General features: G+C 53.5%; 1 protein-coding gene across 1 annotated transcript in view; it reads left to right on the top strand.

Moving 5' to 3' along the window:
• Positions 1-22,212, top strand: part of LOC140394185 (uncharacterized) — a gene marked incomplete at its 5' end in the record, with an annotated part of 97,144 nt that overhangs the window by 63,430 nt on the left and 11,502 nt on the right. Inside the window, 3 exons of the mRNA XM_072481160.1 lie at positions 698-861; positions 3,996-4,158; positions 6,726-6,917. Coding sequence (XP_072337261.1) covers positions 698-861; positions 3,996-4,158; positions 6,726-6,917 — 519 coding nt within the window. The remainder of the gene's footprint in view (positions 1-697; positions 862-3,995; positions 4,159-6,725; positions 6,918-22,212) is intronic.

Below are 22,212 nucleotides of genomic sequence, written 5' to 3'. Positions count from 1 at the left end.
TGTGAGTGCGGGCTGTTGCACGCTGTGTGAGTGCGGGCTGTTGCACGCTGTGTGAGTGCGGGCTGTTGCACGCTGTGTGAGTGCGGGCTGTTGCACGCTGTGTGAGTGCGGGCTGTTGCACGCTGTGTGAGTGCGGGCTGTTGCACGCCGTGTGAGTGCGGGCTGTTGCACGCTGTGTGAGTGCGGGCTGTTCCATGCCGTGGGCTGTTGCACGCCGTGTGAGTGCGGGCTGTTGCACGCTGTGTGAGTGCGGGTTGTTACACGCTGTGTGAGTGCGGGTTGTTACACGCTGTGTGAGTGCGGGCTGTTGCACGCTGTTTGAGTGCGGGTTGTTACACGCTGTGTGAGTGCGGGTTGTTACACGCTGTGTGAGTGCGGGCTGTTGCACGCTGTGTGAGTGCGGGGTTGTTACACGCTGTGTGAGTGCGGGCTGTTGCACGCTGTGTGAGTGCGGGCTGTTGCACGCTGTGTGAGTGCGGGCTGTTGCACGCTGTGTGAGTGCGGGCTGTTGCACGCTGTGTGAGTGCGGGCTGTTGCACGCTGTGTGAGTGCGGGCTGTTGCACGCTGTGTGAGTGCGGGCTGTTGCACGCTGTGTGAGTGCGGGCTGTTGCACGCTGTGTGAGTGCGGGCTGTTGCACACTGTGTGTTTATATTCATTCCCAGCTGTTGTCTTATTTTACCGGCCTTTTTCCACAGTGCGGGGAGTGTGTTGATTGATTTTGATGCTCTCTTCATTGCAAAGAAAATCCAAGCTTATCTGCTCGACCTCGATTCGATCTTCAATATTTCTGGCCTCCGCGATGCAATCTCTGGTGGGTTTGAGATTGGCGGAGCCCGAGTGCTGACAGTGTACATTTCAGGTAACCGTCACCGAACTACTGTACAATAACCTCTAAACACACACGCAAACACACACATGCTGACACACTTGCGTACACACACTCACACAGATTCACCCACATACAGATTCACACAGCCACACAGATTCACACACACACACAGATTCACCTGCATACAGATTCACACACACACACACAGCCACACAGATTCACACACACACCGATTCACCCACGTACAGATTCACACACACACACAGCCACACAGATTCACACACACACACAGATTCACCTACATACAGATTCACACACACACCGCCACACAGATTCACACACACACACAGATTCACCCACATATAGATTCACCCACACAGCCACACAGATTCACCCACACACACAGATTCACCCACATACAGAGATTCACCCACATACAGATTCACACACACACACAGCCACACAGATTCACACACACACACACAGATTCACCCACATACAGATTCACACACACACACACAGATTCACCCACATACAGATTCACACACACACACACAGCCACACAGATTCACACACACACACAGCCACACAGATTCACACACACACACAGCCACACAGATTCACCCACACACACAGATTCACCCACATACAGAGATTCACCCACATACAGATTCACACACACACAGCCACACGGATTCACACACACACACACACACACACACAGATTCACCCACATACATATTCACACACACACAGATTTACCCACACACAGATTCACACACACACACAGCCACACCGATTCACAGCCACACACAGATTCACCCACACACAGATTCACATACATACAAACATACAGATTCACACACACACACAACCACACAGATTCACACACACACACCGATTCACCCACACAGATTCAAATACACAGCCACACAGATTCACACACACACGCGCAATGATTTACACACAGATTCACATACTGATTCACACACACACACACAGATTCACATACACAGCCACACAGATTCACACACACACACAGATTCACACACACACACCAATTCACCCACACACAGATTCACACACAGATTCATCCACACACACAGATTCACATACACAGCCACACAGATTCACACACACAAATTCACACAGATTCACACACGCACACAGATTAACACACACATACACACAGACATACACAGGGATCCACCCAGACACAGATTTCACACAGGCAGTCACATAGATTCACGCACATGCAGATTCACAGATTCACACAGACACACATCTTCGAGGGCGGCATGGTGGCACAGTGGTTAGCACTGCTGCTTCACAGTGCCAGGGTCCCGGGTTCAACTCCAGCCTTGGGTGACTGTGTGGAGTTTGCACGTTCTCCCCGTGTCTGCGTGGGTTTCCTCCGGGTGCTCCGGTTTCCTCCCACAATCCAAAGATGTGCAGGTTAGGTGGATTGGCCAGGCTACATCGCCCCTTTGTGTCCAGGGTTACAGCGATAGGGTAGGGGAGTGCACCTAGGTGGGTGCCTTTTCAGAGATTTGGTGCAGACTCAATGGGCTGAATGGCCTCCTTCTGCACTGTAGGGATTCTATGATTCTCTCCTTTTCAATCTTCTTGAGTTAGAGGCAATCAAAATGAAATTTTTAAGGTGATTAAAGAATTTGATAAGGTAGATAGAGAGAGAAATACTTCCACAGGTGGAACATGGAGAGTCCAGGACAAAGGGGCATAACCTGAAATTTGTATCTAGTTTGGGTGATGCTAAGAAGCACTTTCTCACACCAAGGTGGTGGATATCTGTGTCTCTTTTCCCCTAAAAGGCTGTGGATGTCAGGTCAACTGAAAATGACAAAACGGAGTTGAACATAGTTTTGCAGGGTAAGGTTATTAAGGATTACTGAGGGCAGCACGATGGCGCAGTGGGTTAGCCCTGATGCCTCACGGCGCCAAGGTCCCAGGTTCGATCCCGGCTCTGGGTCACTGTCCGTGAGGAGTTTGCACATTCTCCCCGTGTTTGTGTGGGTTTCGCCCCCACAACCCAAAGATGTGCAGGCTAGGTGGATTGGCCACGCTAAATTGCCCCTTAATTGGAAAAAATTAATTGGGTACTCTAAATTTATATTTAAAAAAATTAAGGATTGGATGAAGGTGGGTGGATGGAAATAAGATGCCCATCAGACAGGGTGTGATTGAATGGTGAAACATGCTGGAGGGGCTGAATGCCTGCCCTGGAGGGGCTCAATGGCCTCTTCTTGTCCCCTCCCTGGGCGGGATTCTCCACTCCCGCGCCGAAGTGGCCGCGCCGTCGTGAACGCCGTCGAGGTTCGCGACGGCGCGGAACGGCCCCGGTCCCGACCGATTCAGGCCCTGACAATGGGCCAGGATCGGGGCCGCGTCATCTACACGCGCCAGGACTTGTCGCCCGCGTAAAAGCGGCGCCGCATAGATGACGCGGCCGGCGCCGCATAATGGACGTCATCCGCGCATGCGCGCGTTGGCCGGCGCCAACCCGTGCATGCGTGGTTGTCGTCCTCTCTAAATCCGCCCCGCAAGAAGATGGGGGACGGATCTTGCGGGGCCGCGGAAGGAAGGAGGCCCTCCTTCAGAGAGGACGGCCCGACGATCGGTGGGCACCGATCGCGGGCCACCCCACATTCCAGGTGAAGCCCGGTGCAGGATACCCCCTCGCCCCCCCACAGGCCGCCCCCCAGAGTTCACGCACCGCCCACGACTGCAGTGACCAGGTGTGGACGGCGCCGGGGGGGGACCCGCCATTTTGGCCTGGCCGCTCGGCCCATCCGGGCCTCAGAATAGCGGGGGTGCCGGAGAATCGCCATTTTGGGTGTCTCCGGCGCTTCTCCGGCCTGCGGCCCGCGAAACTCGACCGGGCCATTCCCGCCGCTTGGGAGAATCGCGGGAGGGCGTCGGACCGGCGTCCCCAGAAATTTTGGCGGCCCAGGCGATTCTCCCAACCAGCGCGGGAGTGGAGAATCGCGCCCCCTGTTTTTGTGAAGTTCCTAGTTCTGATGAGGGGGTGGAGTGGTCCCTGGCCTGACCCAGAAAGAGTCAACACCTTCAGGAAAGGAGGGGGAAATCCCCTCACATAACAATAAATTAGTTGTTTTGCGCTTTTATCTTGTCTCTGTCTGCAGAGGATTTCATTGCTTTGTGCGGAGAGGTGTTTTCCTGTCAGACTGGGTTCCAGTGCATTCACAGCAATACGGGGAATGTGAGCTGCACCTCGCTTTGCCACGCTGACTACTGCAAGAACAGTGGCATCTGTACTCACAACCAGGGCCAGGAGCCCATGTGCCAGTAAGTGACTCATTTTTCCATTTGTTCAAGAGTATTTGTTGGCTTCAAGATGGACCAGGAAATTTAAAACAACCTTGTAGCAGCTGTTATCCATCTTACTCTCAAACATAGCAACAAGTGTCACATTTGAACCCCTCAAGCCTATTTGACTATTCAGTAAGACCCCGGCTGACCTAACTCCACAGACTCACCTGTGCTTCATACCCACTCACACCATTGTTTTACAAAAGTCTATCAATTTTAAGTTAACAATTGATCTAGCATCAATTTCCACTTGCCGAAGAGAGTTTCACCCTTTGCATGAAGAAGTGTTTCCTAATTTCCTGAAAAGTCTGCCTCTAATTTTGAGACTATGCCCCCAGTCCTAGACTCGCTAACTGGTGGACAGGAAATAGTTCATCCCAATCTACCCTTATCTGTTTCCCTAATAATCTTAAAACCTTGATCAAGGCACCCCTCAGCTTTCTAATTGAAGAGACTGCAACTCTGATTTGTTTAATCCCGCCTCATAGTTTAACCTTTTGAGTACAGTTATCATTCCGGTTAAGTCATTAGTGGGGAGCTAAGAAGGATGGGAGGTCATTTCTTCAAATGTTGCTGAAATAATGCACCTGAAAGTCTAATTCCAAAGCAAATATTTAAACCGTCTTCACACAGTGGGAGGGGGTGAGGCATCAGCAGTAGGGGGTGTGGGAGTATTGATCACTTTCCTTGCTCGCAGGGTTCGCCCATTTTCAGTTTTTTTTCCTTTGACCCAATCGCATCCACAATATAGGTTCAAAAGTGAAGTGTAACCACTTGAACAGGATACCAGATGACAACAACATAGGGCCAACTCCTTCCCATTCATTCAGCGTTTCAAACCCCAATGGACCAAACCTGTTCTCATTCATCCCCATTGCGCAGAATCCCAATGTACCAGACCTCATGCCAGCGGGAGGACAAGGGAGTGGGAAAAAACACATTAACATCTCTCACTAGGGGTGGCACGTTGGTGGAGTGGTTAGCGCTGCTGCCTACGGCGCTGAGGACCCGGGTTCGATCCCGGCCCTGGGTCACTGTCCGTGTGGAGTTTGCACACTCTCCCTGTGTCTGCGTGGGTCTCACCCCCACAACTCAAAGATGTGCAGGCTAGGTGGACTGACCACGCTAAATTGCCCCTTAATTGGAAAAAAATTATTCAAAAAAGATCTCTCACTGAATAGTGAATGGAGAGGAGCACAATTCATTGAGATTCTTGACAGTGAGTGAATGGGAAGGAGCTTGATTTATTATGGCCCTGTGACTGGATATAGCTTGCCCCTCTGTCCATTTAACAAGGGTATCTGTCAGTCAGCTAACATGGTAGGACAGCTGGGATCTGTGAATGCATCGCCTATAACATTACGGGTGTCTCTAACTGCTTGAACTATGACGTTTTGAGCTTGAGGCACGGTGGCATTAAAGCAGGGACCCTACATTTACTGCAGCTGATTCAGTAACAACAACCCCCCTTTCTGCCTCCACAGTAGGGCCCACTTCACCCTTGGAACCTTCCCTGCCCATATAAACTCTGAAATGACTGTGTCCAACTGCCGAAAAAAGCCCTTCAGAAATCTGGAATATAAATAGGAACCTTGGCAGGACATTCATTGTCAAATCAACATACCGGGGATCACTATTTACCAGCCATTCTCTTTTAACTGAATCGGCCGCATAAATACTGTAGCTAGTAGTGCTCACCTCCTGACTCTGCAAAGCCTGTCCACCACCTACAAGTCAAAAGGTGTTTTAGAAATTTAGAGTACCTAATTATTTTTTCCCCCAATTAAGGGACAATTTAGCGTGGCCAATCCACCTACTCTGCACATCTTTGGGTTGTAGGGGTGAGACCCACGCAGACACGGGGAGAATGTGCAAACACCACACTCCTCCAAGTCAAAAGTCAGATGGAATACTCTCCACTTGCCTGGATGAGTGCAGCTCCAACAACACCCTAGGTCAAGGCGGTTTGTTTGATTGGCACTCCATCCATCACCTTAAATGTTCTCTCCTTTCACCACTTGCACAGTGAGACTGCCAGGTGCACCATCTACAAGATGCACTGCAGCAACTTGTTCAGGCTTCTTCAACAGCACCTCCAAAACCCACAACCTCGAGAACACGGACAGTAACCCCACCACCTGGCAGACACACACCATTCGCATGTGGAAATATATTGTTGTTCCTTCATCGTTGATGGGTCAGAATCCTGGAACTACCACCTTATCAAGGCAACTAGTAATGGGCAATATATTCTGGCTTTGCCACATCTCGTGAATAAATAAATATGTAAAAAAAAAAGAGGGTGTGATTTAAGGGCTGTTTTGACTTGGAATGCAATGAAAGGGTGAAGGGGAAAAAAAAAAATCACAGCAACCTTTAGTAGGAATTTGGACATTATCTGGGATATGGGGGAAATGCTGTGTGGGATTTAATTGGACAGCGCTTACAAAGTGCTTGCACACACACGATGGGCTGAACGGCCTACCACTCAGCTGAAACATTCTATGAAGGCTCCTGTGAAGAATCATCACATTTTATTGCAGGTGCCCTGTGGGCATTGATTACTGGTTCATGGGTCCCAGGTGTGACCACAGAATGACCCGGCAGAGCCTGATTGGAATTGTGTTTGGTGTGCTGCTCAGTCTCCTGCTTGTCATGGGTGCTGTCACGATCGCTGTCCTGAGAAGGTTCAAGATCTTGTTGATTGAGGCCAAAGTTGACCAGACGAGAAGCAGGTAAGAGAACGCCCATCACAGCTGCTCCCACATCTGCCAGATAAGTTTACACCAACCTTAGAGAGAAGATGGGAATGGTTCACAATGGGAGGGGATGTGCAGAGAGATCTGTGACCTGCCACTGGGTACAAATGTCCACATTTCCCTCCAACTGCAGGAAATATGTTGGCCAAATTGCCTGTTTTTGTATTATAAATACTATTAATGCATTGTAACAGTGAGTGTCATATCTTCAAATTCATGGCAGCAGGGATTTAAATTCTACCAATGCCCCTCCCCAAGAACGGGGTATTATCCAAGCGACCTGTGTGCTGTACTTTTTCTTTTTTCTTTGTAGAAAGCTTTCAACACTATACTGACAGTGTGCAGTATATGATGATCTTGCTTCCTCCGTTTTGTAATGCTACCAGCTAAAATATCAAATCTCTGAGAGCAAATTAACATGGATTTCACACCAAAAACTGCATTAAAATAGACAAGTAGCTGTACGGGATCCCTGAGAATGGGATGGGCAATGATAATAGTAGCACACATGCAGTAAGGACTCATTAATTATTGGGATATGACCTGCTTCTTGCTAAAGCACAGACAGGACTGATCTATAAGGTGTGAGCATTGCATCATCTGCCCTGTCCGAAAGTTAATTCTAATTGCTTCATTAATATGCATGGCTTATTGGTCTCGGTGCCATTGGTATTTTCACCAATAAACTCAAATCAGTGACTCAATGAGAACAGTTTCTCACTACCTTCTTAGAGTCCTCATGATTTTGCATGCTTCTATCAAATCTCCTCTCAACCTTCAGGAGAACAATCCCCGAACTTTTCAATCTATCCATCTAACTGAAGTCCCTCAACCCTGGAATCATTTTCATAAATCTTTTCTGCACCCTCTCTAAAGCTTTCACATCCACCGTACAGTGTTTTATGTTTTATAAATGTTTATCATAACTTCCTTACTTTTGTATTGTGTGCCTCTATTTATAAAGCCCAGGACCCTGCGTGCTCTTTTGAATCATTTCTCAACATGCCCTGGTCCCTTCAGTGATGTGTGCACATATACCCCAAAGTCTCTCAGCTTCCTTACTCTTTTATAATTGTACTCTTTATTTTATATTGCCGTACTTCATTCTTCCTACCAAAATGCATCACATCGCACTTCTCTGCATTAATTTTCATCTGCCACGTCTGCCCACTCCACCAGTGTATGTCGTCTTGAGTGTATTGCTATCCTCACAATTTACAATATTCCCATGTCTCTATCTCACTATCTCTAAGGCCCTCCCTTTTTATCCACCACTTGCTTGTCACTCCCCCTCTCATGATCACAAATGGAATGACTTTGGGATGCTGTGGAAAATATGGGAAGAGAATTAGATGGAGACCCACACATCAGGAAGATTCTAGCCCTGGGCTGGATGGGTGAGGGAGGTGGAGGGGATATGTGGGCACAGGGGTGGGTGAAAAGTTATGAACAGGAAAATAAATCTGGAAGACTGCAGCCCATTCAGTGGAGGCAACAGAGTAATAAACCAGAACCCAAACTCCGATAGGGGACTTTCTCCTGAATCCTGTTCTCGAGCAGTTTCTTGATTCCTGCTCACCTGAGCTACATTTCTTCAGTTGCGAAACTCAAACATGTGGCATTGCATCATTGGATCTGGAGGAACCCGCTCCCCTCTGCTCACTCTTCCATCCCCTCCCCCTCCATCCCATACTCTGTCACCACCACCTTCTCTTCTTTCTCGTTCCTGCTTCCTCCCTCACTCCCATTAGCCTTCCGAACTCCAACTTCCCCGCCCTATTGCTTCAAATCCGCCCCACTCCCTCAATCACATCCCCTTGTACCCATATCTTCCCCTCTCCCTCCCAGTTTCCCCTCTCACTCACTTTTTCCCTCTTTCCTACTAACTCTTTTTTCCCCCTCTCTCTCGCTCTCCTCCCTCACTCCCCCTCTCCCCCAAGTCCATCCCTCTTCTCAGCTCTCCCCTCGTCCTTGTCTCCCTCTCCCCTTCCTCATCCATCTCCCTCCCTTTCCCTTTCCCCCTCCATCTCCCTCCATTTCACATGCTCTTCCTCCTCCCCTCTCACAAAATGCTGGAAAACCTTGTCATCTGTGAGAGATCAAAAGAATTAACTGTTCAGGCACGAAATTGTCACAAGTGGATGAATTTGAGTCGATTGAAGAACACATCAATATGTTGTTTTGTCAGCTCCTAACTGGCCCTGCTGAGTTTTCCAGCATGTTCTCGCTCTCCCTAATCCCCACTTTGTAGATGTTGACCTGCTGAGGAAGATTCCCCAGACCCTGGTCAATATCCAGTGCCTTGTACAAGTGGTCAATTACTATTGGTTGAGTAGACTGCAATTAACAACTCAGACAGGTGGTGGAATTACCCTTTGAGACAGTGAATTTACCTCGGGATGTGGGGCTCTGTCACAGGGATAATTGCACTGTGTTTGATTCGAGGTACAGCCACTTCTGGTGACTGCACTGAAACCTGCTGTATTCTCTCAGTCACAGCTTGTGACACAGCTGAACATGACCATCTCTTAATTCGCTGGGGTTTAATCACTGTACCACGTTCTCAAACCTTCCACTCCGGTATGTAGGAATTCAGGTCTGTTGGTGGAAGCAGGGGGCTTCCTGGACTCAGCAGCTGAAACTCTCTCCAAGTTCTTGAAGCCTGTCCTGAATTCTCCTTTTTATTGTTTGTGTTATACTAACAAGCCCCAGGGAGTCAGAAACAAAGAATAGCACAGCCTCACCGGATCTAGCAATGGTATAACCTAGAAACCTGTTAGGGATCCACAGCCAAGTGGGAGAGTGTGCGCGCACACCACACATATATATGTACGACAACAGCATGAGTTCAATCCCTGTTTTGGTTGAGGTGGATTTGGAACCTGCCTCTTCACAGTGGAAGGCAATGGCAAATCAACAGACAGAAAATTGACAAGAAAGCAGCTCAGGTTTAAGCTTCAACAGACAACCTGCCTTTGCATAGAGCTTGATGAATGAACATATTTTTATGGACCAGTGTGTGAAAGTGCAGTTTCTGGCCCAATGTCCCAGTGTGTGAGAGAGTATTGTCTGAGCCAGTGTCCCAGTGTATGAGCAGGCACTGCCTGGACCACTGTTCCAGTGTGTGAGAGAGCAGTGTGTGAGTCACTGTCCCAGCGTATGAAAGTGCAGTGTCTGAGCCCACTGTCCCAATGTGAGAGAAGCGTCTGACCCCCACTGTCCCAGTGTGGGAGAGCAGTGTCTGAGCCCACTGTCCCACTGTGAGAGAGCATCAGAGTCCACTGTCCCAGTGTGAGAGAGCAGTGTCTGAGCTCACTGTCCCAGTGTGAGAGAGCAGTGTCTGAGCCGAGTGTGAGAGAGCAGTGTCTGGATCCATTGTCCCAGTGTGAGAGAGCACTGTCTGAGCCCACTATCCCAATGTGAGAGAGCAGCGTCTGAGCCCACTATCCCAATGTGAGAGTGCAGTGTCTGGCCCAGTGTCCCAGTGTGAGAGAGCTGTGTCTGAGCCCACTGTCCCAGTGTGACAGAGCAGTATCTGAGCCCACTGTCCAAGTGTGAGAGAGCAGTGTCTGGACCCACTGTTCCAGTGTGAGAGCAGTGTCTGGGCCCACTGTCCCAGTGTGAGAGGGCAGTGTCTGGGCCCACTGTCCCAGTGTGAGAGGGCAGTGTCTGGGCCCACTGTCCCAGTGTGAGAGCAGTGTCTGGCCCACTGTCCCAGTGTGAGAGAGCAGTGTCTGAATCCACTGTCCCAGTGTGAGAGAGCAGTGCCTGGGCCCACTGTTCCAGTGTGATAGCAGTGTCTGGGCCCACTGTCCCAGTGTGAGAGGGCAGTGTCTGGGCCCACTGTCCCAGTGTGAGAGAGCAGTGTCTGGGCCCACTGTCCCAGTGTGAGAGAGCAGTGTCTGAGCCCACTGTCCCAGTGTGAGAGAGCAGTGTCTGGGCCACTGTCCCAGTGTGAAAGAGCATTGTCTAAGCCCACTGTCCCAGTGTGAGAGAGCAGTGTCTGGCCCATTGTCCCAGTGTGAGAGAGCAGTGTCTGATCCACTGTCCCAGTGTGAGAGAGCAGTGTCTGGGCCCACTGTCCCAATGTGAGAGAGCAGTGTCTGATCCACTGCCTCAGTGTGAGAGAGCAGTGTCTGAGCACACTGTCCCAGTGTGAGAGAGCAGTGTCTGGACCCACTGTCCCAATGTGAGAGAGCAGTGTGAGAGAGCAGTGTCTGAGCTCACAGTCCCAGTGCGAGAGAGCACTGTCTGAGCCTACTGTCCCAGTGTGAGAGCAGTGTCCGACCCACTGTCCCAGTGTGACAGAGCAGTGTCTGAGCCCACTGTCCCAGTTTGAGAGAGCAGTGTCTGAGCCCACTGTCCCAGTGAGAGAGAGCAGTGTCTGAGCTCACTGTCCCAGTGTGAGAGAGAAGTGTCTGAGCCCAATGTGAGAGAGCAGTGTCTGGGCCACTGTCCCAGTGTGAGAGAGCAGTGTCTGAGCCCACTGTCCCAGTGTGAGAGAGCAGTGTCTGAGCTCACAGTCCCAATGTGAGAGAGCAGTGTCTGAGCCCACTGTCCCAGTGTGAGAGAGCAGTGTCTGAGACCAGTGTGAGAGAGCAGTGTCTGGACCCACTGCCTCAGTGTGAGAGAGCACTGTCTGAGCACACTGTCCCAGTGTGAGAGAGCAGTGTCTGGACCCACTGTTCCAGTGTGAGAGAGCAGTGTCTGAGCTCACAGTCCCAGTGCGAGAGAGCACTGTCTGAGCCTACTGTCCCAGTGTGAGAGCAGTGTCTGACCCACTGTCCCATTGTGACAGAGCAGTGTCTGAGCCCACTGTCCCAGTTTGAGAGAGCAGTGTCTGAGCCCACTGTCCCAGTGAGAGAGAGCAGTGTCTGGCCCATTTTCCCAGTGTGAGAGAGCAGTGTCTGAGCTCACTGTCCCAGTGTGAGAGAGCAGTGTCTGAGACCAGTGTGAGAGAGCAGTGTCTGGACCCACTGCCTCAGTGTGAGAGAGCACTGTCTGAGCACACTGTCCCAGTGTGAGAGAGCAGTGTCTGGACCCACTGTTCCAGTGTGAGAGAGCAGTGTCTGAGCTCACAGTCCCAGTGCGAGAGAGCACTGTCTGAGCCTACTGTCCCAGTGTGAGAGCAGTGTCTGACCCACTGTCCCATTGTGACAGAGCAGTGTCTGAGCCCACTGTCCCAGTTTGAGAGAGCAGTGTCTGAGCCCACTGTCCCAGTGAGAGAGAGCAGTGTCTGGCCCATTTTCCCAGTGTGAGAGAGCAGTGTCTGAGCTCACTGTCCCAGTGTGAGAGAGAAGTGTCTGAGCCCAGTGTGAGCGAGCAGTGTCTGAGCCCAGTGTGAGAGAGCAGTGTCTGAGCTCACTGTCCCAGTGTGAGAGCAGTGTCTGGACCACTGTCCCAGTGTGAGAGAGCAGTGTCTGAGCCCACTGTCCCAGTGTGACAGAGCAGTGTCTGAGCCCACTGTCCCAGTGTGAGAGAGCAGTTTCTGGATCCATTGTCCCAGTGTGGGAGAGCAGTGTCTGGTCCCACTGTACCAGTGTGAGAGCAGTGTCTGGTCCACTGTCCCAGTGTGAGAAGCAGTGTCTGGGCCACTGTCCCAGTGTGAGAGAGCAGTGTCTGAGCTCAGTGTCCCAGTGTGAGAGAGCAGTGTCTGCGCCCACTGCCTCAGTGTGAGAGAGCAGCGTCTGGATCCATTATCCCAGTGTGACAGAGCAGTGTCTGAGCCCACTGTCCCAGTGTGACAGAACAGCATGTGAGCCCACTGTCCATATGTGAGAGAGCAGTGTCTGAGCTCACTGTCCCAGTGTGAGAGAGCAGTGTCTGAGCCGATGTCCCAGTGAGAGAGAGCAGTGTCTGGACCCACTGTCCCAGTGTGAGAGAGCAGTGTCTGGCCCATTGTCCCAGTGTGAGAGAGCAGTGTCTGAGCTCACTGTCCCAGTGTGAGAGAGCAGTGTCTGAGCCCACTGTCCCAGTGTGACAGAGCAGTATCTGAGCCCACTGTCCAAGTGTGAGAGAGCAGTGTCTGGATCCATTGTCCCAGTGTGAGAGAGCAGTATCTGGGCCACTGTCCCAGTGTGAGAGAGCAGTTTCTGAGCCCAGTGTGAGAGAGCAGTGTCTGGACCCACTGTTCCTGTGTGAGAGCAGTGTCTGGCCCACTGTCCCAGTGTGAGAGCAGTGTCTGGACCCACTGTTCCAGTGTGAAAGCAGTGTCTGGCCCACTGTCCCAGTGTGAGAGAGCAGTGTCTGAGCTCACTGTCCCAGTGTGAGAGCAGTGTCTGAGCTCACTGTCCCAGTGCGAGAGAGCAGTTTCTAAGCTCACTGTCCCAGTGTGAGAGTGCAGTGTCTGGACCCACTGTCCCAGTGTGAGAGAGCAGTGTCTGAGCTCACTGTCCCAGTCTGAGAGAGCAGTGTCTGACCCACTGCCTCAGTGTGAGAGACCAGTGCCTGAGCTCACTGTCCCAGTGTGAGAGAGCAGCGTCTGAGCCCACTGTGAGAGAGCAGTGTCTGAGCCCACTGTCCCAGTGTTAAAGAGCAGTGTCTGAGCCCACTGTCTCAGTCTGAGAGAGCAGTGCCTGAGCCCACTGTCCCAGTGTGAGAGAGCAGTGCCTGAGCCCACTGTCCCAGTGTGAGAGAGCAGTGCCTGAGCCCACTGTCCCAGTGTGAGAGAGCAGTGTCTGAGCCCACTGTCCCAGTCCGAGAGAGCAGTGTCTGAGCTCACTGTCCCAGTGTGAGAGCAGTGTCTGGGCTCACGGTCCCAGTGTGAGAGAGCAGTCTGAGCCCACTGTGCCAGTGTGAGAGCAGTGTCTGGACTCACGGTCCCAGTGTGAGAGAGCAGTGTGTGGGCCACTGCCCCAGTGCGAGAGAGCAGTGTCTGAGCTCACTGTCCCAGTGTGAGAGTGCAGTTTCTAGACCCACTGCCTCAGTGTGAGAGAGCAGTGTCAGGGCCACTGCCCCAGTGTGAGAGAGCAGTGCCTGAGCCCACTGCCCCAGTGTGAGAGAGCAGTGTCTGAGCTCACTGTCTCAGTGTGAGAGAGCAGTGTCTGAGCCCGCTGCCTCAGTGCGAGAGAGCAGTGTCTGAACCCACTGTCCCAGTGCGAGAGAGCAGTGTCTGGACCCACTGTTCCAGTGTGAGAGAGCAGTGTCTGAGCCCACTGTCCCAGTGTGAGAGAGCAGTGACTGGCACATTGTCCCAATGTGAGAGAGCAGTGTCTGAGCCCATTGTCCCACTGTGAGAGAGCAGTGTCTGAGCCCACTGTCCCAGTGTGAGAGAGCAGTGTCTGAGCTCACAGTCCCAATGTGAGTGAGCAGTGTCTGAGCCCACTGTCCCAGTGTGAGAGAGCAGTTTCTGGATCCATTGTCCCAGTGTGGGAGAGCAGTGTCTGGTCCCACTGTTCCAGTGTGAGAGCAGTGTCTGGCCCATTGTCCCAGTGTTAGAGTGATGTGTGTGGCCCATTGTCCCAGTGTGAGAGAGCAGTGTCTGAGCTCACTGTCCCAGTGTGAGAGAGCAGTGTCTGCGCCCACTGCCTCAGTGTGAGAGAGCAGTGTCTGGATCCATTATCCCAGTGTGACAGAGCAGTGTCTGAGCCCACTGTCCCAGTGTGACAGAACAGTATTTGAGCCCACTGTCCATATGTGAGAGAGCAGTGTCTGGATCCACTGTCCCAGTGTGAGAGAGCAGTGTCTGAGCTCACTGTCCCAGTGTGAGAGAGCAGTGTCTGAGCCCATGTCCCAGTGAGAGAGAGCAGTGTCTGGACCCACTGTCCCAGTGTGAGAGAGCAGTGTCTGGCCCATTGTCCCAGTGTGAGAGAGCAGTGTCTGAGCTCACTGTCCCAGTGTGAGAGAGCAGTGTCTGAGCCCACTGCCTCAGTGTGAGAGAGCAATGTCTGGATCCATTATCCCAGTGTGAGAGAGCAGTGTCTGAGCCCACTGTCCCAGTGTGACAGAGCAGTATCTGAGCCCACTGTCCAAGTGTGAGAGAGCAGTGTCTGGATCCATTGTCCCAGTGTGAGAGAGCAGTATCTGGGCCACTGTCCCAGTGTGAGAGAGCAGTTTCTGAGCCCACTGTCCCAGTGTGAGAGAGCAGTGTCTGGCCCACTGTCCCAGTGTGAGAGAGCAGTATCTGGGCAACTGTCCCAATGTGAGAGAGCGGTGTCTGGACCCACTGTTCCAGTGTGAGAGCAGTGTCTGGACCCACTGTTCCAGTGTGAAAGCAGTGTCTGGCCCACTGTCCCAGTGTGAGAGAGCAGTGTCTGAGCTCACTGTCCCAGTGTGAGAGCAGTGTCTGAGCTCACTGTCCCAGTGCGAGAGAGCAGTCTCTAAGCTCACTGTCCCAGTGTGAGAGTGCAGTGTCTGGACCCACTGTCCCAGTGTGAGAGAGCAGTGTCTGAGCTCACTGTCCCAGTCTGAGAGAGCAGTGTCTGACCCACTGCCTCAGTGTGAGAGACCAGTGCCTGAGCTCACTGTCCCAGTGTGAGAGAGCAGTGTCTGAGCCCATGTCCCAGTGAGAGAGAGCAGTGTCTGGACCCACTGTCCCAGTGTGAGAGAGCAGTGTCTGGCCCATTGTCCCAGTGTGAGAGAGCAGTGTCTGAGCTCACTGTCCCAGTGTGAGAGAGCAGTGTCTGAGCCCACTGCCTCAGTGTGAGAGAGCAATGTCTGGATCCATTATCCCAGTGTGAGAGAGCAGTGTCTGAGCCCACTGTCCCAGTGTGACAGAGCAGTATCTGAGCCCACTGTCCAAGTGTGAGAGAGCAGTGTCTGGATCCATTGTCCCAGTGTGAGAGAGCAGTATCTGGGCCACTGTCCCAGTGTGAGAGAGCAGTTTCTGAGCCCACTGTCCCAGTGTGAGAGAGCAGTGTCTGGCCCACTGTCCCAGTGTGAGAGAGCAGTATCTGGGCAACTGTCCCAATGTGAGAGAGCGGTGTCTGGACCCACTGTTCCAGTGTGAGAGCAGTGTCTGGACCCACTGTTCCAGTGTGAAAGCAGTGTCTGGCCCACTGTCCCAGTGTGAGAGAGCAGTGTCTGAGCTCACTGTCCCAGTGTGAGAGCAGTGTCTGAGCTCACTGTCCCAGTGCGAGAGAGCAGTCTCTAAGCTCACTGTCCCAGTGTGAGAGTGCAGTGTCTGGACCCACTGTCCCAGTGTGAGAGAGCAGTGTCTGAGCTCACTGTCCCAGTCTGAGAGAGCAGTGTCTGACCCACTGCCTCAGTGTGAGAGACCAGTGCCTGAGCTCACTGTCCCAGTGTGAGAGAGCAGCGTCTGAGCCCACTGTCCCACTGTGAGAGAGCAGTGCCTGAGCCCACTGTCCCAGTGTGAGAGAGCAGTGTCTGAGCCCACTGTTAAAGAGCAGTGTCTGAGCCCACTGTCTCAGTCTGAGAGAGCAGTGCCTGAGCCCACTGTACCAGTGTGAGAGAGCAGTGCCTGAGCCCACTGTCCCAGTGTGAGAGAGCAGTGTCTGAGCCCACTGTCCCAGTCCGAGAGAGCAGTGTCTGAGCTCACTGTCCCAGTGTGAGAGCAGTGTCTGGGCTCACGGTCCCAGTGTGAGAGAGCAGTGTGTGGGCCACTGCCCCAGTGCGAGAGAGCAGTGTCTGAGCTCACTGTCCCAGTGTGAGAGTGCAGTTTCTAGACCCACTGCCTCAGTGTGAGAGAGCAGTGTCAGGGCCACTGCCCCAGTGTGAGAGAGCAGTGCCTGAGCCCACTGCCCCAGTGTGAGAGAGCAGTGTCTGAGCTCACTGTCTCAGTGTGAGAGAGCAGTGTCTGAGCCCGCTGCCTCAGTGTGAGAGAGCAGTGTCTGAACCCACTGTCCCAGTGCGAGAGAGCAGTGTCTGGACCCACTGTTCCAGTGTGAGAGCAGTGTCTGGGCCCACTGTCCCAGTGTGAGAGAGCAGTGTCTGAGCCCACTGTCCCAGTGTGAGAGAGCAGTGACTGGCACATTGTCCCAATGTGAGAGAGCAGTGTCTGAGCCCACTGTCCCAGTGTGAGAGGGCAATGTCTGGGCCCACTGTCTCACTGTGAGAGAGCAGTGACTGGCACATTGTCCCAGTGTGAGAGAGCAGTGTCTGAGCCCATTGTCCCACTGTGAGAGAGCAGTGTCTGAGCCCTCTGTCCCAGTGTGATAGAGCAGTGTCTGAGCTCACAGTCCCAATGTGAGTGAGCAGCGTCTGAGCCCACTGTCCCAGTGTGAGAGAGCTGTGTCTGAGCACACGGTCCCAGTGTGAGAGAGCAGTGTCTGGCCCACTGTCCCAGTGTGAGAGAGCAGTGTCTGAGCTCACTGTCCCAGTGTGAGAGAGCAGTGTCTGGTCCACTGTCCCAGTGTGAGAGAGCTGTGTCTGAGCACACGGTCCCAGTGTGAGAGAGCAGTGTCTGGCCCACTGTCCCAGTGCGAGAGAGCAGTGTCTGAGCTCACTGTCCCAGTGTGAGAGAGCAGTGTCTGGACCCACTGCCTCAGTGTGAGAGAGCAGTGTCTGAGCCCACTGTGCCAGTGTGAGAGAGCAGTGTCTGAGCCACTGTCCCAGTGAGAGAGAGCAGTGTCTGGCCCATTTTCCCAGTGTGAGAGAGCAGTATCTGAGCTCACTGTCCCAGTGTGAGAGAGCAGTGTCTGGACCCACTGCCTCAGTGTGAGAGAGCAGTGTCTGAGCCCACTGTCCCAGTGTGAGAGAGCAGTGTCTGAGCCCACTGTCCCAGTGAGAGAGAGCAGTGTCTGGTCCACTGTCCCAGTGTGAGAGAGCTGTGTCTGAGCACACGGTCCCAGTGTGAGAGAGCAGTGTCTGGCCCACTGTCCCAGTGCGAGAGAGCAGTGTCTGAGCTCACTGTCCCAGTGTGAGAGAGCAGTGTCTGGACCCACTGCCTCAGTGTGAGAGAGCAGTGTCTGAGCCCACAGTGCCAGTGTGAGAGAGCAGTGTCTGCGCCCACTGTCCCAGTGAGAGAGAGCAGTGTCTGGCCCATTTTCCCAGTGTGAGAGAGCAGTATCTGAGCTCACTGTCCCAGTGTGAGAGAGAAGTGTCTGAGCCCACTGTCCCAGTGTGAGCGAGCAGTGTCTGAGCCCAGTGTGAGAGAGCAGTGTCTGAGCCCACTGCCTCAGTGTGAGAGAGCAGTGTCTGAGCCCATGTTCCCAGTCTGAGAGAGCAGTGTCTGGATCCACTGTCCCAGTGTGACAGAGCAGTGTCTGGACCCAATGTCCCAATGTGAGAGAGCAGTGTCTGGCCCACTGTCCCAGTGTGAGAGAGCTGTGTCTGAGCACACGGTCCCAGTGTGAGAGAGCAGTGTCTGGCCCATTGTCCCAGTGTGAGAGAGCAGTGTCTGGACCCACTGTCCCAATGTGAGAGAGCAGTGTCTGATACACTGTCCCAGTGTGAGAGAGCAGTGACCGGCACATTGTCGCAGTGTGAGAGAGCAGTGTCTGAGCCCATTGTCCCACTGTGAGAGAGCAGTGTCTGAGCCCACTGTCCCAGTGTGAGAGAGCAGTGTCTGAGCTCACAGTCCCAATGTGAGAGAGCAGTGTCTAAGCCCACTGTCCCAGTGTGAGAGAGCTGTGTCTGAGCACACGGTCCCAGTGTGAGAGAGCAGTGTCTGGCCCACTGTCCCAGTGCGAGAGAGCAGTGTCTGAGCTCACTGTCCCAGTGTGAGAGAGCAGTGTCTGGTCCACTTTCCCAGTGTGAGAGAGCTGTGTCTGAGCACACGGTCCCAGTGTGAGAGAGCAGTGTCTGGGCCACTGTCCCAGTGTGAGAGAGCAGTGTCTGGGCCCACTGCCTCAGTGTGAGAGAGCAGTGTCTGAGCCCATGTTCCCAGTGTGAGAGAGCAGTGTCTGGATCCACTGTCCCAGTGTGAGAGAGCAGTGTCTGGCCCACTGTCCCAGTGTGAGCGAGCAGTGTCTGGCCCACTGTGAGAGAGAAGTGTCTGAGCCCGCTGCCTCAGTGTGAGAGAGCAGTGTCTGAATCCACTGTCCCAGTGTGAGAGAGCAGTGTCTGGACCCACTGTTCCAGTGTGATAGCAGTGTCTGGGCCCACTGTCCCAGTGTGAGAGAGCAGTGTCTGGGCCACTGTCCCAGTGTGAGAGAGCTGTGTCTGAGCACACGGTCCCAATGTGAGAGAGCAGTGTCTGAGCCCACTGTCCCAGCGTGAGAGAGCAGTGTCTGGGCCACTGTCGCAGTGTGAAAGAGCAGTGTCTGAGCCCACTGTCCCAGTGTGAGAGAGCAGTGTCTGGCCCATTGTCCCAGTGTGAGAGAGCAGTGTCTGAGCCCATTGTCCCACTGTGAGAGAGCAGTGTCTGAGCCCATTGTCCCACTGTGAGAGAGCAGTGTCTGATCCACTGTCCCAATGTGAGAGAGCAGTGTCTGATCCACTGTCCCAGTGTGAGAGAGCAGTGACTGGCACATTGTCCCAGTGTGAGAGAGCTGTGTCTGAGCACACGGTCCCAGTGTGAGAGAGCAGTGTCTGGCCCACTTTCCCAGTGTGAGAGAGCTGTGTCTGAGCACACGGTCCCAGTGTGAGAGAGCAGTGTCTGGCCCACTGTCCCAGTGCGAGAGAGCAGTGTCTGAGCTCACTGTCCCAGTGTGAGAGAGCAGTGTCTGGACCCACTGCCTCAGTGTGAGAGAGCAGTGTCTAAGCCCACTGCCTCAGTGTGACAGAGCAGTGTCTGAGCCCACTGTCCCAGTGTGACAGAGCAGTGTCTGAGCCCACTGTCGCAGTGTGAGAGAGCAGTGTCTGCGCCCACCGTCCCAGTGTGAGAGAGAAGTGTCTGAGCCCACTGTCCCAGTGTGAGCGAGCAGAGTCTGAGCCCAGTGTGAGAGAGCAGTGTCTGAGCCCACTGCCTCAGTGTGAGAGAGCAGTGTCTGAGCCCATGTTCCCAGTGTGAGAGAGCAGTGTCTGGATCCACTGTCCCAGTGTGACAGAGCAGTGTCTGGACCCACTGTCCCAATGTGAGAGAGCAGTGTATGATCCACTGTCCCTGTGTGAGAGAGCAGTGTCTGGACCCACTGTCCCAATGTGAGAGAGCAGTGTCTGATCCACTGTCCCAGTGTGAGAGAGCAGTGTCTGAGCCCACTGTCCCAGTGAGAGAGAGCAGTGTCTGGTCCACTGTCCCAGTGTGAGAGAGCTGTGTCTGAGCACACGGTCCCAGTGTGAGAGAGCAGTGTCTGGCCCACTGTCCCAGTGCGAGAGAGCAGTGTCTGAGCTCACTGTCCCAGTGTGAGAGAGCAGTGTCTGGACCGACTGCCTCAGTGTGAGAGAGCAGTGTCTGAGCCCACAGTGCCAGTGTGAGAGAGCAGTGTCTGCGCCCACTGTCCCAGTGAGAGAGAGCAGTGTCTGGCCCATTTTCCCAGTGTGAGAGAGCAGTATCTGAGCTCACTGTCCCAGTGTGAGAGAGAAGTGTCTGAGCCCACTGTCCCAGTGTGAGCGAGCAGTGTCTGAGCCCAGTGTGAGAGAGCAGTGTCTGAGCCCACTGCCTCAGTGTGAGAGAGCAGTGTCTGAGCCCATGTTCCCAGTCTGAGAGAGCAGTGTCTGGATCCACTGTCCCAGTGTGACAGAGCAGTGTCTGGACCCAATGTCCCAATGTGAGAGAGCAGTGTCTGGCCCACTGTCCCAGTGTGAGAGAGCTGTGTCTGAGCACACGGTCCCAGTGTGAGAGAGCAGTGTCTGGCCCATTGTCCCAGTGTGAGAGAGCAGTGTCTGGACCCACTGTCCCAATGTGAGAGAGCAGTGTCTGATCCACTGTCCCAGTGTGAGAGAGCAGTGACTGGCACATTGTCGCAGTGTGAGAGAGCAGTGTCTGAGCCCATTGTCCCACTGTGAGAGAGCAGTGTCTGAGCCCACTGTCCCAGTGTGAGAGAGCAGTGTCTGAGCTCACAGTCCCAATGTGAGAGAGCAGTGTCTAAGCCCACTGTCCCAGTGTGAGAGAACTGTGTCTGAGCACATGGTCCCAGTGTGAGAGAGCAGTGTCTGGCCCACTGTCCCAGTGCGAGAGAGCAGTGTCTGAGCTCACTGTCCCAGTGTGAGAGAGCAGTGTCTGGCCCACTTTCCCAGTGTGAGAGAGCTGTGTCTGAGCACACGGTCCCAGTGTGAGAGAGCAGTGTCTGGGCCACTGTCCCAGTGTGAGAGAGCAGTGTCTGAGCCCACTGCCTCAGTGTGAGAGAGCAGTGTCTGAGCCCATGTTCCCAGTGTGAGAGAGCAGTGTCTGGATCCACTGTCCCAGTGTGAGAGAGCAGTGTCTGGCCCACTGTCCCAGTGTGAGCGAGCAGTGTCTGGCCCACTGTGAGAGAGCAGTGTCTGAGCCCGCTGCCTCAGTGTGAGAGAGCAGTGTCTGAATCCACTGTCCCAGTGTGAGAGAGCAGTGTCTGGACCCACTGTTCCAGTGTGATAGCAGTGTCTGGGCCCACTGTGAGAGAGCAGTGTCTGAGCCCACTGTCCCAGTGTGAGAGAGCAGTGTCTGGGCCACTGTCCCAGTGTGAAAGAGCATTGTCTGAGCCCACTGTCCCAGTGTGAGAGAGCAGTGTCTGGCCCATTGTCCCAGTGTGAGAGAGCAGTGTCTGATCCACTGTCCCAGTGTGAGAGAGCAGTGACTGGCACATTGTCCCAGTGTGAGAGAGCAGTATCTGAGCCCATTGTCCCACTGTGAGAGAGCAGTGTCTGGGCCCACTGTCCCAATGTGAGAGAGCAGTGTCTGATCCACTGTCCCAGTGTGAGAGAGCAGTGACTGGCACATTGTCCCAGTGTGAGAGAGCTGTGTCTGAGCACACGGTCCCAGTGTGAGAGAGCAGTGTCTGGCCCACTTTCCCAGTGTGAGAGAGCTGTGTCTGAGCACACGGTCCCAGTGTGAGAGAGCAGTGTCTGGCCCACTGTCCCAGTGCGAGAGAGCAGTGTCTGAGCTCACTGTCCCAGTGTGAGAGAGCAGTGTCTGGACCCACTGCCTCAGTGTGAGAGAGCAGAGTCTAAGCCCACTGCCTCAGTGTGAGAGAGCAGTGTCTGAGCCCACTGTCCCAGTGTGACAGAGCAGTGTCTGAGCCCACTGTCGCAGTGTGAGAGAGCAGTGTCTGCGCCCACCGTCCCAGTGTGAGAGAGAAGTGTCTGAGCCCACTGTCCCAGTGTGAGCGAGCAGAGTCTGAGCCCAGTGTGAGAGAGCAGTGTCTGAGCCCACTGCCTCAGTGTGAGAGAGCAGTGTCTGAGCCCATGTTCCCAGTGTGAGAGAGCAGTGTCTGGATCCACTGTCCCAGTGTGACGGAGCAGTGTCTGGACCCACTGTCCCAATGTGAGAGAGCAGTGTCTGATCCACTGTCCCTGT

The sequence above is a fragment of the Scyliorhinus torazame genome, chromosome 17 (genome assembly GCF_047496885.1).
Source record: "Scyliorhinus torazame isolate Kashiwa2021f chromosome 17, sScyTor2.1, whole genome shotgun sequence".
In the NCBI taxonomy this organism is placed as follows: Eukaryota; Metazoa; Chordata; class Chondrichthyes; order Carcharhiniformes; family Scyliorhinidae; genus Scyliorhinus; species Scyliorhinus torazame.
Note: the sequence above shows the minus strand (reverse complement) of the source record. Positions and strands in the feature narration are given on the sequence as shown.